At 41.7% G+C, this 17,881-nt stretch overlaps 1 protein-coding gene across 1 annotated transcript in view; it reads right to left on the bottom strand.

Moving 5' to 3' along the window:
• DNAH5 (dynein axonemal heavy chain 5) overlaps positions 1-17,881 on the bottom strand; it is a 202,250-nt gene that overhangs the window by 17,815 nt on the left and 166,554 nt on the right. The window contains 5 exon segments of the mRNA XM_030551718.1: positions 5,174-5,386; positions 8,313-8,528; positions 11,070-11,273; positions 15,160-15,365; positions 16,087-16,306. Of these exon segments, the coding sequence (XP_030407578.1) occupies positions 5,174-5,386; positions 8,313-8,528; positions 11,070-11,273; positions 15,160-15,365; positions 16,087-16,306 (1,059 nt within the window).

Here is a 17,881-nt window from a genome sequence, read left to right on the forward strand (position 1 = left end):
CTGTCTACAAATAATTTGCTCATACATTAAGCTGCTTTCATGTCACTTACAGAATTGACAATTGTCTTGGGAACTGAATTTTCAGACTTAAAAAGGCTCTGTCTCAATAAAATCTTATGCAGTGATAATACAGAGCTTTTGAATAGCATTTTCCATCTTCAAAGATCTATACCAAGTACCTCCATAGCAGAGAGAGATGAAGAGAAGCTAAGTTATTTGACGGGGGAGCCAGCATCAGTCTCTGCTTCTCCATCTTATGCTCAGACTACGCCACAGAAAATTAAAGACGGAATCATAATACACTAAGTTAATTCCACAATCACATCTGTTTTTTCGACAGGTTCTCTTCCCTTTTCAGTGTCCAGGATGAATGTGCACAATGAGGAATGAATAAGGTTGCACAGGGAACCTTAGTTCTGGCACTTACTGACTGTTTGGCTTTGTCACCTCAGTAACATCCATTTAGTATAGTTTTTTAACATAATATTTTAAGGAGGCTTTGGCTGTGATTCATTAATGCTGACTTCAGTTTTGAACTTAAAGCAATGATTCAACCTCTTCTGCATGAAAAATTTGTTTCCCAAGACTAAAGCACACACTTTTGAGGTACAGAATGAATTTTCTGACAACTTTGAAGTAAAAATGGACCATAAGAAATTATGCATCCAGTATCAGTTTTTTGCCCCTATAAATCTCAGTAACAGAACACCATTCCTTAGAGTCCCCGCATAGTTAAAACTCATTGAAATTCTGTGTATAGGCTACTTTTCTTTGTTCTGTTTCTTTATGAATTTAAACTCTTTCTCCCATTAATCGTCTTCATAAGCGTATTTTTCTCTTTCAGTAGAAACCTTAACTCTGTCCTGACATAGCATTATGCAAAATCCATACAATTAGGATTAATCTATTTTAGTGTTTGTGAATCCAGAAACTGATTTTTCAAGACACATTTTCCCTTTCATAGATTTCAGAGTAGCAACTGTGTTAGTCTGTATCCACAAAAAGAACAGCAGTACTTGTGGCATCTTAGAGACTAACAAATTTATTTGAGCATAAGCTATCATGGGCTAAAACCCACTTCATTGGATGCACGCAGTGGAAAATACAGTAGGAAGATATATACACACAGAGAACATGAAAAAATGGGTGTTGCCAGGGGCGGCTCCAGGCCCCAGCATGCCAAGCGCGTGCTTGGGGTGGCAAGCCACTGGGGGTGCTCTGCCGGTCGCCGCGAGGGCGGCAGGCAGGCTGCCTTTGGCAGCTTGCCTGCGGAGGGTCCACTGGTCCGGCGGCTTCAGCGGACCCTCTGCAGTCAAGCCGCCGAAGGCGGCCTGCCTGCCGTGCTTGGGGCGGCAAAATGCCTAGAGCCGCCCCTGGATGTTGCCATACCAACTCTAATGAGACTAATCAATTAAGGTGGGCTATCATCAGTGGGAAAAAAAAATGTAGTGATAATCAGAATGGCCCATTTCAAACAGTTGCCAAGAAGGTGTGAGTAATAGTAGGGGAAAATTAGCATGGGGAAATAGTTTTTACTTTGTGTAATGACCCATCCACCCCCAGTCTTTATTCAAGGCTTGAATTTGTTCATGTTTTGTGTGTGTATATATCTATATATCTATATATCTATATATATATATATCTTCTTACTGTATTTTCCACTGCATAAATCCGATGAAGTGGGTTTTAGCCCACAAAAGCTTATGCCCAAAAAAATTTTAAATGTTAAATACAAAAAATTAAGATGTGTTTATAAAAGGATTTAATTAAGAAGGTTTATAGGAGGCTTATAAACTGTCACAATTCAGCTCATTAGTGAGTACGTGCATATTGTAACCAAAGCTCGTTATTTTTAAAAAAGCTAAACTAACTTTAGAAAAAATAAACCCAGTGGACTAAATTCTACTCTCAGTTATATGCAGGCAGTCTCACTAAAATCCATAAGATTGTACAGGTATACAAATGAGAGATGTATGTTAGTAAAATTAAGCTACTTAAAGAGACAAATTCTGCTTCTGATCACTTTTCAATATGCTGTTAAGGCTTCAGATTCGGTTGTCTAATGAAGAAATTCACTTGACCCTACATTTGAGCTGTGGCCTGTTTCTCTCAAGCATTTCAAATGAATATTGCTGCAGATGGCATAGTCTTAATGGCATTGCTCAGCATTCAGCTAGTTCCCTCTCCCACTTTGGACTATTAAGCCAGGGTCCCATTTTTATTCTCTTGCTTTTAGGGTCTGATTATTACTTGGTATTATGTTACTTTTGTCCTAGCTTTGAAGTTACATCACTCCCACCACCAGTCTGACAATGAGTCAGAACAGAGACGGCTGTAATTTTTTTTCAAGTCAATCTTCAGACATATGGATAATGCCCATATGGACTGAAATCTAGCTCTAAATAGCGTTAGTCAAGTCCAGCTGTTGAGAGCTCACTGTGACTGTGTCCACAGGTAGTATTTTTTTCTTGGTCTCCCTTCGAGCCAATAGACATCAGTCTGATAGGACTAGAAAGTATCTGCATTCATCCATATCTGCATCAATACCACACAGGCATGTTTTGATTAAGTTAATTCCAGATCAGCTTCTACCACCACAGCACTACAGGACAATGGGTAACATTTACATCAAGAGCAATACATGAAAAGCAATGCAAGTAGGCTGGTGTTTATATGTTTGAAAAAGTGTCATTTGCATTTGGCAATATTTAGAAGGAATCACTGATGTAGGTCAGTATCCTTGCCCAACACAAAGGTAATTAAGCCCATTATAAGAAAACACGTGCCTTCAACTTTGAAGGATTATTCTGAAGTTCAAGACAGGTAACTCAAGCTACCTCAGCCCTTACGTTCCAGCTATGTCACAGTCAAATATATATATATATTTATCATTGCTGTTGGTGCTTTGGTGTGACTGTCAAAAAAAATGCACCTAGTGAATAATTCCAAAGTACCTCAGAGGCCTCAAAAACATAAGCAAGAAGTTGATATTACTATCTTGGGAGGGAGGGGGGGAATTTAAGGATAATCTCTATCGTCAATAGATTGGCATCAGTTTGAATAATAAAAACACTGAAAATGGTTAAGTTCCAGAATACCAAGCTCAAGGACGCACTGCACAGCAACATGAATATCATCTTGACTTCATGCTGTTATGCTCAGGGTTAGCTGAAATCTTGTGGAAGCTGGTAGGCATCACTGCCACCCTGCATCCAGGATAAATTCTGGAAAGCTATTAAGTTCCTTTCTGGAAAGAGACAGCTGAAACAATAGGAGCCATCACCCAAACAAAATCCATATGCAATGCTGGTCAGGAACCTCAGCTATATGGGTGGAGGGGTTTCACTGGGAGCTCAATGTATTGTTACTGAGTACAGTAACTCCTCACTTAAAGTCGTTCCCGTTAACATTGTTTCATTGTTACGTTGCTGATCAACTACAGAACAAGCTCCTTTAAAGTTGTGCAATGCTTCCTTATAACGTTGTTTGGCAGCCGCCCGTTTTGTGCACTACTTGCAGAAATAGCAGCCCGTCGGAGCTAGCTGGTGGGGCTTGGAAACAGGGTGGGCTGGCAGCCCCTCTATCAGCTCCCCTAAATTCCCTGTGCAGCAGCCACCCAGCAGGCTATCAATTGCCAGGCAGTTCAGCTGTCCCTCCCCACACTTCTGTGTACTGCTCCTGCCCTCTGCCTTGGAGCTGCTTCCAGGAGCCTCCTGCCTGCTGTGCAGGGGGGATGCTAATGTCAGGGTGTCCCCCTACGCCCTGCTCCTGCCCCCAACTCCTTTACCTCATCTCCATAGAGCAAGGGCGGGGGGCACGACAGGGCTCAGGATGGAGGGAGCTTGCTGGCATCAGCTGCTGTCTCAACTTGCCGATCTACTTGAAAAGGCAGTGTACTCAGAGGGGGTCAGCGTATTTAAAGGGGCATTGTGCGTCTCTCTCTCGCACACACGGTGTGTGTCTCTGTCTCTCTCTGTTCCTCCCTCCATTTGTGCTCCCTTGTAGAGTGTGAGGCTACATTAACAATAATGTGTTAACCCTTTAGGGCTCAGCCAACTGTTAGCTCATCATTTAGGAGTAAAACATTCTCTGGCAAATATCTCACCCTCTGACTTCACCACCTCAACCAAGCTTCACAATCATCATTGCAGTGTACAGTATTCAATTGTGTGTGTGTGTGTGTGTGTGTGTGTGTGTGTGTGTGTGTGTGTGTGTGTGTGTGTGTGTGTAAATAGATAGTCTTTTGTCTGGCGAAAAAGAAACTGTCTCCTGTTTTGTTCCTACTGTTATCAAGGAAACATTAGTATATCTACATTCTTTGTAAATGAACAAAACTGCATCGATGAAACACCTGACTCCAATATCCATTTCTGGTCCTAATTGAAACAACTCTCAAGACCCAAATATTAGATAACCACCTGGATAAAAATACAATGAGCTGTTCACATGCTGTGCAGGCAAATTATCTGATGTATCATCTAATTTTAGGCAAGCTAAACAGCTATTTGCCCGGATATCATTTGTATTTGCCCTGAGCTTCTAGACAATAAGATAAAAAGGACACACACTGATTTTCTTAATGGATCCAAAATTTAAACTCAAATTAACAGATTTATAAATTCTCAGAAGATGCATTCTGTACCCAAAAAGTGCTGTCATGATACATGGTATTTTTCATACCTAAGAGGATTAATCTCTGCTTTAAATACAAAATGGAACTGAATCTTACCTGAGATGGCATGGCCAGCCCTTCTACAGTTTACATAATACTTCAGAAAAAATATTTCTTCTCTGGCCAACTACGTATGAGAAGTTTTAGACAAAAAAGAGTTTTTAAAGTAAGTCAGAAAGAGGGCAAAGAAAGGGGGATATATGATCAGATTCTGCCCTACTTTGCACCCTGTACAATCCCATAACTCCACTCTTCGGCTATAAGCTCTCTCTCAGATTTGATAATGCAGTCACAACCATGACTTCATATTATCACTGAGATCTAGCACTTCATTTCAGGGTTATATTTTCAAAAAGGAGTTAAACAAAATATATTAACCCTTTTGAAATTAAAGTATATTAACATATTGGATATTAATGATGATTAATAATCTGAGTATGTAATTTTTTTAGTCTTTAAAATGCAACACTGACAGAGGATTCTAAACAGTTTAACACCAACCTTTTCCCAAAGGGCAGGAATTCTTGCATCATACATGCAATCCAAAGCATCCCTCAGATTTTCACTCATGATGATGGTCCCATCAATGGCAAGTTTGAGATCAGTCAGAGTGCTTCGCACCAAGGTGATAACCCTCTGCATTCTGTCTATCTCCTGTCTCAAGAAGATGTTCATAGGCTGGAACGGTCCCATCTTCTGCAGCCTTTCCTTTACCTGTCAAGAAAAAGCCAAACAAAAGCAGATTCTTTTAGCTAAATCAAGAGAAAGTTCACTTTATGGAAAAGTTAGATACCAATACATGATCGTTTTCATTAGATGGTTATAAGTAAGGGCAATCAGCTAGATAGGTATTGTCACCCCTGACCCAAGCAGTAGCAGATCACAAGACCCTTGTTGGTCAGCTCTCCATTGGAAGAGACATCAATGATGTGAAGTCCAGGAATATTCCTGCCATAATTTATGTACACTCTACACACCAGCCCTGAAATAGAAGGCATCATGGCAACTTGTAGACAATTCCCTCTTTCAGAGATCTCAGCCTGAATACCAATGCCCTGTTCCTAGGGAGCAACTATGCACCAAAACCTGACTCTAGTTTGAGAACTTAAGGAAGAGATCAAACTCCCATGCTGCTTTCCACAAAAACTATACCCTTCTACTCTAATAGCATTGTTGTGGGTTGGATTAAACCTTGCTGTTAAGGTTTGAGCATAGCTTCTGTCTTTCATTCAGGGTATACGTAAAGAAAAGGCTGAAACAGTAGCATGAACACCCAAAACATAGGCACAAGGTAGTGCTAAAGTAGAGAGAGAGAGAGGCTGCTAGGAAGCCAAGCAGACCATAACAGAAGCACTCGTAACTTTACCCTGGGAGGCAGCTAAGGGAGGAAACTTGTCGGACACGCATGCTGGCTGGAAAGGCAGATTTGGAACAGTGATCAAAAGAACTGTCTCCTGCTTTTTTTTTCCTTTCTGTGTTCGGGGAAAGAAGACTCGATGTATCATCTTTGCAAATAAACAATATTGCATCAAAGAAAATACCTGATTCTATCACTATTTTCTCTGTCTATGGAGAAACAAGACACAGGGCCACAAAGTTTGACCAGCCACTTGGGTCAAAGGAGATCATAGTATTAATCGCATATTCTAATACAAATAAGTTCTTCAAAGTTATCATGAAAAGATGCAGAAGCCAAAATGAGAAATAAGCATGAAGAGTGCAAATTTAATTAATTTTTAAGCTTCATTTTATATCCTCTGTGGTGGTGGTTATAACATAGTTAAGGAAAATTGTTTTTAAATGAACCTGATAATGACCCTTCAGGGCAGTGTGCACATCCTGATACAATTCACCTCTTGAGTCCTAATTTCACCTCCCATTGATGAGGAAGCTTTGAGCACAGCTTCTGTCTTTCATTTAGGGTAAAAGTAAAGAAGTGGCTGAAACAGTAGCATGAACACCCAACACATATGCACACGGTAGTGCTAAAGTAGAAGCTGACCAAAGAACAGCAGGAAGAACAGCAGCTCTGACAGAGATGAGTTCTCCAATGCCCAGAGGGAGTGAAGGTGTTAATCAGAGGAAGGAGTACTGCACTTGTCCACACTGTCCCTTTAAACCCTGCTCAGCTTCTCGAACTTAGTGGACTGATAATAAGGGTCAGACTTGTGAGATGTCTAGTTTGACACATTTAGCATCGTGAGAAAGATTAAAAGAGACAAGGCTTTGTAAACTCACTAGTTCAGCAATTTAACCATGTGATTCTATGTGGCGACACAGGGCTTTTTAAGGTTACTGGCTAAGTACTCCTCCTACCTTGCTGGGATGAGTGACAGCCCTCTCTGAGGTTACTGGTTGAGCACCTCTAGCTTCTGGGCTTGTGTGAAAGCTTAAAAACTTGTGAAACCTCAGCCTAAGCACTACAAACTTGCTGACGGGGATAACAAAAGGCACAAGTCTTGTGAGCTCAAAAGTGCTGCTCTGATTGGATATCAAGTCTCAAGCTTCAGAAAAGTTTCCTAACTTATCTTCTATGGCTTGCTGGGGTGATAGTGCTCAGGATTCTGTGAGGTCATTAGCTCAGAAATTTCAGCGTGCTGAGCTCATGTCAAGACACAGACCTGTGAGAGGTCACTGGCTCAGCAGTTCAAATTAGAACAGGTGGCTCCTCATTTCTGTTGGGTTTGTCATCATTGGTGTTAACTACTGTGAGATGATGCTTACATCATACCTGATGGAACACAGCACAAGTAAGATAATGGACAAGGGAATAACTGTATTTGTAAAGAGCTGGGCCAAAGCCAGACAAATAAGAGTATGCACACCTGCACGTGTACACTGACTGTACAGCTGGTGCATCTAGCCACATGACACTATGGTCCTGTCTGTTCACTCTCCCCTCCTAAACTCTCCATTCTGTTTCCCCGGATGCTAGCTAGGGGAGGGTAAGTCAGTGGCAGTGTTTCCTCTGCACAATGTGGGAAAGTGTCTATTGCAACTATAATTGAAACCAAACTCACCGCAATTGGGCTAAGCATAAACTGATTGTTTCTGCTGAGTCAGTAGTTAACTTCACTGGGTTTGAACCAGTGAAGGCAAGATGAAAAGGTTCCACACACATACTCACTCACACTCTCTCTCTCTCTATATATATATATTTCACTCTCTCACACACACATCCACACCATTGTCAATCCCGTGAGCCATTCACTCCATTGTAAAGAAAAACTGTAATATATGAAAACAAATTACTACAAGTATCTGCAGTTTCTATGCTGAACTACAAAGTAACAAAATTTAGGAATTTTAATTTACAAACAGAGCACAAGTTCTCTCTCACAATGTTATCTAATTTAGCTGACGAAAACTGCTGACCTCCCTCAGTGTAAACGGAAAATCAACAAGTGATTTAATTTTTAGCAAAGCAATAATGCCCATCAGTACAATTTTAGCAACCTCACTATGAACTTTTACATCCCATTCAGGCTTCCTCAGTATATATTTTTAAAGCATTTATCAGTGTAAATGGATTCACTAAAGCTTTTTAAGAAGATTATATGGGACTTTTCTGTGGTTTTTTTGCACATACATAAGGCAAGACAGAGCAGATGTCATTTCTGACAGGATTTCATGAACTCACTTCAAATGGTGGATAATCATCAGGAAGCTTCTCCAACATATCATCAGCCAATCTAGCTACCACCACCTCTCTAGTCTCGCCTCCTCCACTGGAACTGTCTTTAGGTTGAATACTGAGGATAGTATCCAACACATCCTTGGCAAGCTTGCTTTGGTAAGTGATATCAGCATTGGGATGCAGCCCAAATACCTCAGGAGTGTCATAAGCAGGCAGGGTCTAGATGATCAAACACACAGAATTGTAATTGGAGGTAAAATTCACAAATACCAGCTGTAAAAAAACCAGAGGAATAATAGCAGTTACTACGCTATAAAATAAAAAAGCTTTATTTTCCTAATTTTGTCATCCTGTGATGCTTAATTAGCAGCCTTCAATGCAAAGAATCCAGTGCTTCCCAAAACCTAGCACTGAAGCACAAACCCTGCTGACTGCAACCACTTAGGGTATGTCTACACAATCCAGCGGGGGTTGATATATCACGTCTAGACCCCGAGCGCTCTCCCGTCGACTTCTGTATTCCAGCTCGGCGAGAGGTGCAGGCAGAGTCGATGGGGGAGCGGCAGCAGTCGATTCATCGCAGTGAAGACACCACAGTAAGTCAATCTAAGTACATCGACTTCAGCTACGTTATCAATAGCTGAAGTTGTGTAACTTAGACCGATCCCCGCCCCAGTGTAGACCAGGCCTTAATATGCAACATCCCCCTATGTGTGAGTAGTCATTTTCCACTTCAGACTCCCCTAACATTTCCTGTGAGGTAGGGCCAAGAGCCCGGACTCCCATTCTCCATTTCTCCTTTAATAATTCATAGATTCACAGATTCATAGACTCTAGGACTGGAGGGGACCTCGAGAGGTAATTGAATCCAGTCCCCTGCCATCATGGCAGGACCAAATACTGTCTAGACCATCCCTGATAAACATTTATCTAACCTACTTTTAAATATCTCCAGAGATGGAGATCCCACAACCTCCCTAGGCAATTTATTCCAGTGTTTAACCACCCTGACAGTTAGGAACTTTTTCCAAATGTCCAACCTAAATCTCCCTTGCTGCAGTTTAAGCCCATTGCTTCTTGTTCTATCCTTAGAGGGGAAGGTGAACAAGTCTTCTCCCTCCTCTTGATGACACTCTTTTAGATACCTGAGGACTGCTATCATGTCCCCTCTCAGTCTTCTCTTTTCCAGATTAAACAAACCCAATTCTTTCAGCCTTCCTTCGTAAGTCATGTTCTCAAGACCTTTAATCATTCTTGTTGCTCTTCTCTGAACCCTCTCCAATTTCTCTACATCTTCCTTGAAATGTGGTGCCCAGAACTGGACACAATACTCCAGTTGAGGCCTAACCAGTGCAGAGTAGAGCAGAAGAATGACTTCGTGTCTTGCTCACAATTCCCCTGTTAATGCATCCCAGAATCACGTTTGCTTTTTCTGCAACAGCATCACTGTTGACTTATATTTAGCTTGTGGTCCACTATAACCCCTAGATCCCTTTCTGCCATGCTCCTTCCTAGGGAGTCTCTTCCCATTCTGTATTTGTGAAACTGATTGTTTCTTCCTAAGTGGAGCACTTTGCATTTGTCTTTATTAAACTTCATCCAGTTTACCTCAGACTATTTCTCCAATTTGTCCAGATCATTTTGAATTATGACCCTGTCCTCCAAGCAGTTGCAATCCCTCCAGTTTGATATCGTCTGCAAACTTAATAAGCATACTTTCTATGTCAACATCTAAGTTGTTGATAAAGATATTGAACAGAGCTGGTCCCAAAACAGACCCCTGCGGAACCCCATTTGTTATACCTTTCCAGCAGGACTGGGAACCATTAATAACTACTCTCTGAGTAGGGTTATCTAGCCAGTTATGCACTAACCTTATAGTAGCCCCATCTAAATTGTATTTGCCTAGTTTATTGATAAGAATATCATGCAAGACCGTATCAAATGCCTTACTAAAGTCTAGGTATACCGCATCCACTGCCTCTCCCTTATCCACAAGACTCATTATCCTATCAAAGAAAGCTATCAGATTGGTTTGACACGATTTGTTCTTTACAAATCCATGCTGGCTATTCCCTATCATCTTATCACCTTCAAGTGTTTGCAGATGATTTCCTTAATTACTTGCTCCATTATCTTCCTGCACAGAAGTTAAACTAACTGGTCTGTAGTTTCCTGGGTTGTTTTTATTTCCCTTTTTATAGGTGGGCACTATATTTGCCTTTTTCCAGTCTTCTGGAATCTCTCCTGTCTCCCATGATTTTCCAAAGATAATAGCTAGAGGCTCAGATACCTCCTCTATTAGCTCCTTGAGTATTCTAGGATGCATTTCATCAGGTCCTGGTGACTTACAGGCATCTAACTTTCTAAATGATTTTTACTTGTTCTTTTTATTTCAATCTTCTAAACCTACCCCCTTCCCATTAGCATTCACTATGTTAGGCATTCCTTCAGACTTCTCAGTGAAGACTGAAACAAAGAAGTAATTAAGCATCCTCTGCCATTTCCAAGTTTCCTGTTACTGTAATGGTCTCTCTAGATGGTACTTCTCTCAAGGGAGTTAAAAGGGAAAATACAGTGTAGAGCTACTGGAACAGCATTATAACTCCTTCGCTAGCAGATATTTAGGCAAGTATGCAGACAGGAGAAAAATCTGTTTAACAGACTGAAACTAAAGGAAGATGCTGAAGGGTAGAAAGAACTTGGATGAGTGTTTATTCGTATTGTTTTCATTTGGTAAGAGCTTGGTACTATACAGACCTGTATGTACTGAAGGTACTGATCGACTGTGGTACATTTGGGTATGCTGTACCCTTTGTAAAAGCAGAAGTCTTGACTGAACATGTTTTCACTGAACCAGACCTTAGCAAATGTGTTCAGCAGTCTTTTGTCATAGTCATCAGTCACTCGACCTCCATACTGGATTTCGCCTACCATGTAGCGAACTGTATTCCAGGAGACACCCTAAAACAACATACAAACATTAATTGTGGCTAAACCTCCCTGAATTTCATGCAGAGCTCTGTTAACTTCTCGTGTGTCTGTATACATACAGTATATAGGCCCAGATCATCTGACCTTCTGAGGGCAAAATTGACTTTACACCACCCTTGTGTTCCCCTGATCTTGAGGTCTGCTCAATCCTCAACACACTTGTAGCAGCTTAAGTAACAAGGGGCTGTTTTGACAGCTGGGATACCTGTGGCACATGCTTCATTCCAACCATGCCCCCAAATGCCATTTACAATAGCGATGGGAATGAGCTTTGCCAGAGAAGCAACTATGGCTCACTACACTGTTTTGGATTCTCCCATCCAGAGACATCTTCAGGAGTCTAGTTAAGCCAACTTTATAGTCCCTTTTTGCTGCCACAGTGTCACAGAAGGGCCACAGATGCATGGAATAGCTGGTCAATAGTAATATGCTTTCTGCTTAGGTCATTTAAACAAAATCCAGCACCACTGCAGTGCAGCAATAATTAGGATTATCTTTGTGGACGCCTAACTGCTGCTCTGATGTCCCACTGTATTTAGTTTTTAGGCAGGGGATGCATTGGGGTTCAGAAAATTCATCAGCATCTTTAACTTTCACGAAATTAGTACCAACAATTTCAAACAAAATTTCCTAATTTGATACTCTCCTCACAGATGCACATGTACAGCTTGCCATCCAACTCGTTCCCCAAAATTGGCATGGGCATGGATCCTGCTTTATGAGAAGCACTGATTTATGAAGACAAGGTCAAAAAGCAAGTGCTAATTCCATTAAATCACATATAATTGAACTATAATATTAAACATTTGTTATAAAACACAACATCATTTGAAATATAAAAACAACTTTTAGCCATTTAACACTATCTCACAATAAACTCTATGTCATGGTGTGTTTGGCTGTATTAATTTTGATGGAATATAGGTGTCCAAAAAGTCAAAGGTGATAGCATAACGTAGTCACTGTCCAACATTAAGTAGTCTTAAACAAGCTTCAGTATTTGTATACAGAGACCTCAGCCTGCTCAGTACTCTGGCAAACAAACCATTAGAAATCTTTTTAACCCTTTAAATATTTAGAAAAGAAGGGGAAAAAGACAGTTAAGGCATTTTCCATGTAAACTTTTAAATAATGTTTTTCATTTTTACAACATACCTTGGTCCTTTAAGCTATGGAAAGTTTTAAAAGGATAATTTAACAGTCCTTTAGATGATATTAAAGATGGTAATAACTGTCCTATTTAGAACAGGTGTACTTGTGGCACCTTAGAGACTAACAAATTATTTCAGCATAAGCTTTCGTAGGCTACAGCTCACTTCTTCAGATGCTTAGAATGGAATACACAGACAGAAGATATTTATACATACAGAGGACATGAAAAGGTGGAAGTATGCATACAACTGAAGAATCCAATCAATTGAGATGAGATATCATCAGCAGGAGAAAAAAAAACCTTTGAAGTGATAATTGAGATGACCCATAGAAGGTGTGAGGGAAACTTAACATAGGGAAATAGATTCAATTAGTGTAATGACCCAACCATGCCCAGTCTGTGTTAAACTTCTGTCCTATTAGAGAAAAGAGAAGTTAGCTAAGGGTATGTCTACATCTACAAGTTTGCAGCGCTGGGTTGTTCAGCTGTAGGTATAGGGCCAGCGCTGCAGAGTGGCCACACTTACAGCAACCAGCGCTGCAAGTGGTGTTAGATGTGGCCACATTGCAGTGCTGTTGGGCGGCTTCAAGGGGGGTTCGGGGAACGCGAGAGCAAACCGGGGAAGGAGACCAGCTTCGCCGCGGTTTGCTCTCGCGTTCCCCAAACCCACCTGCAAACCGCAGGGAAGGAGACCTGCTTGCTCGGGATTCGGGGAACGCGAGAGCAAACCACAGGGAAGGAGACCAGCATCGCCGCGGTTTGCTCTCGCGTTCCCCGAACCCTCCTGCAAACCGCAGGGAAAGAGACCTGCTTGCTCGGGGATTCGGGGAACGCGAGAGCAAACCGCAGGGAAGGAGACCAGCTTCGCCGCAGTTTGCTCTCGCATTCCCCGAACCCTCCTGCAAACCGCAGGGAAGGAGACCTGCTTGCACGGGGGTTTGGGGAACGAGAGAGCAAAACGCAGAAGGAGACCTGCTTGCACAGGGGTTCGGGGAACGCCAGAGCAAACCGGGGAAGGAGACCAGCTTCGCCACGGTTTGCTCTCGCGTTACCCGAACCCCCCTGCAAACCGCAGGGAAGGAGACCCGCTTGGGGGGGGATTCGGAGAACACCGGAGCAAACCAGGGAAGGAGACCTGCTTGATTACCAGAGGCTTCCTCAGGTATGCTGGGATACCTGCTTATTCCACGGAGGTCAAGAAAAGCGCTGGTAAGTGTCTACACTTGATTACCAGCGCTGGATCACCAGCGCTGGATCCTCTACACCCGAGACAAAACGGGAGTACGGCCAGCGCTGCAAACAGGAAGTTGCAGCGCTGGCGATGCCCTGCAGATGTGTACACCTCCTAAGTTGCAGCGCTGTAACCCCCTCACCAGCGCTGCAACTTTGTGATGTAGACAAGCCCTTAGATAGCCTGGATCTCTTATTGCTGCTAGTAAAGTCTGATCTCTTTTTCTTGAAGACAAAACAAGAAAAGTACATGCAAAAGGGAAAAGAAAAGAATAGCAAAATAAATCAGTTTCTATGTTTGGGGTTGACTCTCACTTGCAACCTGACTGCTGGAAAAACACAGACATCACACTTGGTCTTATCAGCCATTCTGGGACCTGACGAACATACACCAGCATCAGATTGCTTTGGGCATTGCTTTTAGCTGCCTCTCTGCTCACAGGCGTGCAGCAGTGTTGTAAAATATATAGTCTTTGCCAGCTAAGCCAGACCCTTTTCAGACAGAAGGCAATAGGAGAGAAATAGGAAAGAGAAGAATTAAGGTGGGGAAGGAAAAGGATGCACCAGGAGGGGGTGAGAAAGTTTCATATCCCCAGTGGTGTTTGGGGTTTAGTTGGAGCCAACAGTGTCATCTGGGTCTCTCATTCTGGCTCGGTCTGGTCAGGACATCTCAGGATTAGGATGACAAAGGCCCAAGAGTGTCATGGTGGACTCTGGGGTTCCAGGAGATAAAGGGGATGGAAGCCATAATGATAACGCTCACTCCTTCCTGTTTGTCAGTCTTTCAGTCAGCCATAGTCTGCTAATTTCTTCCCTCCCCTCCCCAGTCTTTCTGAGGACCCCAAAAGGAGACAAATGGGTGGAATAGCTCTTCCCCTCATTACTTTGTCCACCAATTATATCTGTTTTCCAACACACCAATTTTGAGTCACTGATTTCTGGTCCCACACTTTCCTTCTTTAGCAAATACGATCTCAACACAGTCTTGGGTTTTATCATTAAGTCTTTTTGTTTGGACTAATTCAGGCCGTTTCCCCTGTGCACTCCCCCCACACACACACAACACCCACATTTATTGTTACAGGTTATTTTAACATTTTGTGAATTGTTAGTCACTTTCTACAGTGAGGCAAGCCTACCAGGCCCCAAATATTGCTGCAGTTTACAGCTCCCCTTTTTCTGCATATATATATATATATATATATATATATATTTGGACTAATAAAAAGGAACCACCGCAAGCATAACTAGAAAACATACACATGGTTAAAAACTGGATTTAAAATGTTATCCCCCACTGAGCAGTTGTATTTGTATTTCAACATATGTAGGCAAGTGTTTTCAACGCTGTGGGCACTCAATATATCTAGAGTTAAAGGAACAAGCTTTTTAAAATCTAGGATTCATATTTGTATTTCAGTTGTTTGGGACCACCCATAATATTCCAGTTACCCAAACTATTGAATTAAGTACCTTCTTGATGTCCATGTCATCTAAATGATTCTGGATGAACTGCACGGTGGCATTAAAGTCAGCCTGGTTAAACTCATAGGGGATGTTCCAACCTAGTGGTCCAAATTTGCGTCTTTCTTGAACTGTGGAGTGCAGGAAACCAACAGCATATAACATTGGTTTCCATTGTACCATGTTACTAACATCCAGGAGATCTTGGTTCACACCTGTTGGAAAAAAGTAGACATCACAAGCCATAAGCTACCAGCATTTTAGTTTCAGTGTGATCTATTACTAAAATACCTCTCCCCGTGGTACTTAGCTTTGAATCTCTCCAGAGATGCATTTACTATATCACAAAGCACTCTAGTCTGGAGAAAGTATGCTACCTCTTTTTAGGTAGCACAAGTTAGCACAAAGTTCAGAAATATAAATTCACAGGCTACAGTGCACATCTGGTGCATTTATCGTATCAACAAGCCCTTTGAGGACAGGAAATACAACTTTTTAGTTCCCAGAAAAGCATAGAAAAATCATTGCTCTAGCATGATAAAATCAGCATATGGCCTTTCATCATAAAAAGTGCAAGAGTGTTCAATTATTAAATGATGTGTTAAAAAGCATTTTAAGCAAGACATTTTAATTTGTGGGGAAAAAAATTCCTGTTTTTATATCAGATGAGTTCAGCAGCTCTCCAGTTTCTCTCAATTTTCTTTTCATCTGGCTTCATCTTACGGCCACGTTGTGCCCTGGAATCCATATGCACAATTCTTGTTGTTATCAGCTTCAACGGATAAGGTCTGCAGGTAGTGTCCAACATTTCATCCTGATTCTATCAAGAATTGTAACATGATCACATGGTAACATAAGTGGGGCTGGAAGGAAGGACCTATGTAATTGTGTGCCGCTAAAATTATATTTTATTCCCTACTGATTTTTTTCACTCACCACCATATGTTCTCTTCAGACCAGCTTTGAGCCCCTGTGGAGGTTCATTGGTGAATTTAATCGACATTTGAAGAAGGGTAATGGGGAACTGCCGGTGAACCTCAGTGGTCATCCACAAGCGAAAGTTCTCATGGACAGTTTCAGTTTCTATAATAGTGTCCATTAACTCATCCAAAAAGTCAAGCCCCAGGTGGCAGTTCTGAAGAAGTGCCCATCCTCCCTAGTGCAACATAAGAGAACAAGATATGATATGCATTTGTGTGGTGTTTAAATTTATTTGCAAACTGAAAACACTAAATGACATTTTATTTATCATTACAATTACAAATGTATCAAACAATTCTAATTTACAGCCTGGTAATCAAATGTATCCAGCAGATCATGTGCAGCAAGGTGGGAAGAATTTAAGTAACATATTCCTCCACATTCCAGTTCTAAGCTTGTCAACTCAGCACCAATTCCTCATCAATTCAAACTAGTGCCTTTCAGAACTTTATATTTTTCCATGTAAAACTCAAGAGCTGGCAGCCAGTTCATATGCTAATTGTATAACTAAGATACAAGAACGGCCATACTGGGTCAGACCAAAGGCCCATCTAGCCCAGTATCTTGTCTACCGACAGCAGCCAATATCAGATGTCCCAGAGGAATGAACAGAACAGGTAATCATCAAGTGATCCAATCCCTGTCGCTCATCCCCTGGCTAGGGACACCATCCCTGTCCATCCTGGCTAACAGCCATTAATGGAGTGACAAAGTATTTCCCATCTGCAAGAAAATGCTAATGACAGCCCATGCTGTCTGATAAGAATGTAGATGTGTGGGATGACCCTTTGAGTGTCCTTTTTATACTCCTCCTCAAAACAAGGCTTACTTAATCCTCCATCATGTGTCCTCAATTCTCAACTTTGATGGTTATGAGCCTTGACCTGTTCATGATTCCAATCAGTGGATCCATTGAACCTGCTGTCATCCATTAAATAGAAGTTTTGTTTCCTTTTCACTACAATAAAAGTATTCCTGAAGACCACTGGGCTAGAAGTGCTAAATCAGTGAGCTCAGAAATACATGCCTTGACATGCTAACCACATATTACAGACGCTATGATGATAGTATCCTAGTGACCTGATCAACCCAGCAAGCTGGAGATGCTAAATAGGGGTTAAAACAAAATAGACTGTATAGGACCACAGCTCCTCCCTCCACACACACCCCTTCTGGATTTGGGAGAGTTCTGTTACCTCTTGTTCTGCCTCAGGTAAATGAGGCTTCATTAAGTGAGAGACTCAAGCGGAAGCAACAGGAGGACTTGCATCTGACTGAAGAGTTGATAGGACTCAATACCATCACACCATTAGCTGGAGCATCATCAGCACCAGATGGGTGAATTGTGCAAAAGCACAGAACCCCCTATTTCCTTTTCTCTACAAGAATTTTTGTCCCCCAGACTCCTCCAGTTGTCCTTCTTCTTCAGGGAAAATGAGACCTTGCTACCAAAATCCCCATTCCCTACCTAAAACCCAGAAGGGAAACAATTACCTAGTTAGTTCCCTCTCTCTCTCAATGCCCAGAAGAGTAAGTGTATAGATGGGATAGAGTTTTGGGGAGTACAAAGGGTGTTTACTCATCCTTTGCTGATTATGGGTGTGGGAGAGGGACGCTGACTCCTTGCAGATACATTTATTTCCCCGCTCACAATCTCTTCCTTATGACATTTCCCATTACCAGGCTATAATGTTACTTCACTACATAATGACAAATTATCACCAGAAGGCAGCCTCCTAATTTTATGTAA

The sequence above is a fragment of the Gopherus evgoodei genome, chromosome 2 (genome assembly GCF_007399415.2).
Source record: "Gopherus evgoodei ecotype Sinaloan lineage chromosome 2, rGopEvg1_v1.p, whole genome shotgun sequence".
Taxonomy (NCBI): domain Eukaryota; kingdom Metazoa; phylum Chordata; order Testudines; family Testudinidae; genus Gopherus; species Gopherus evgoodei.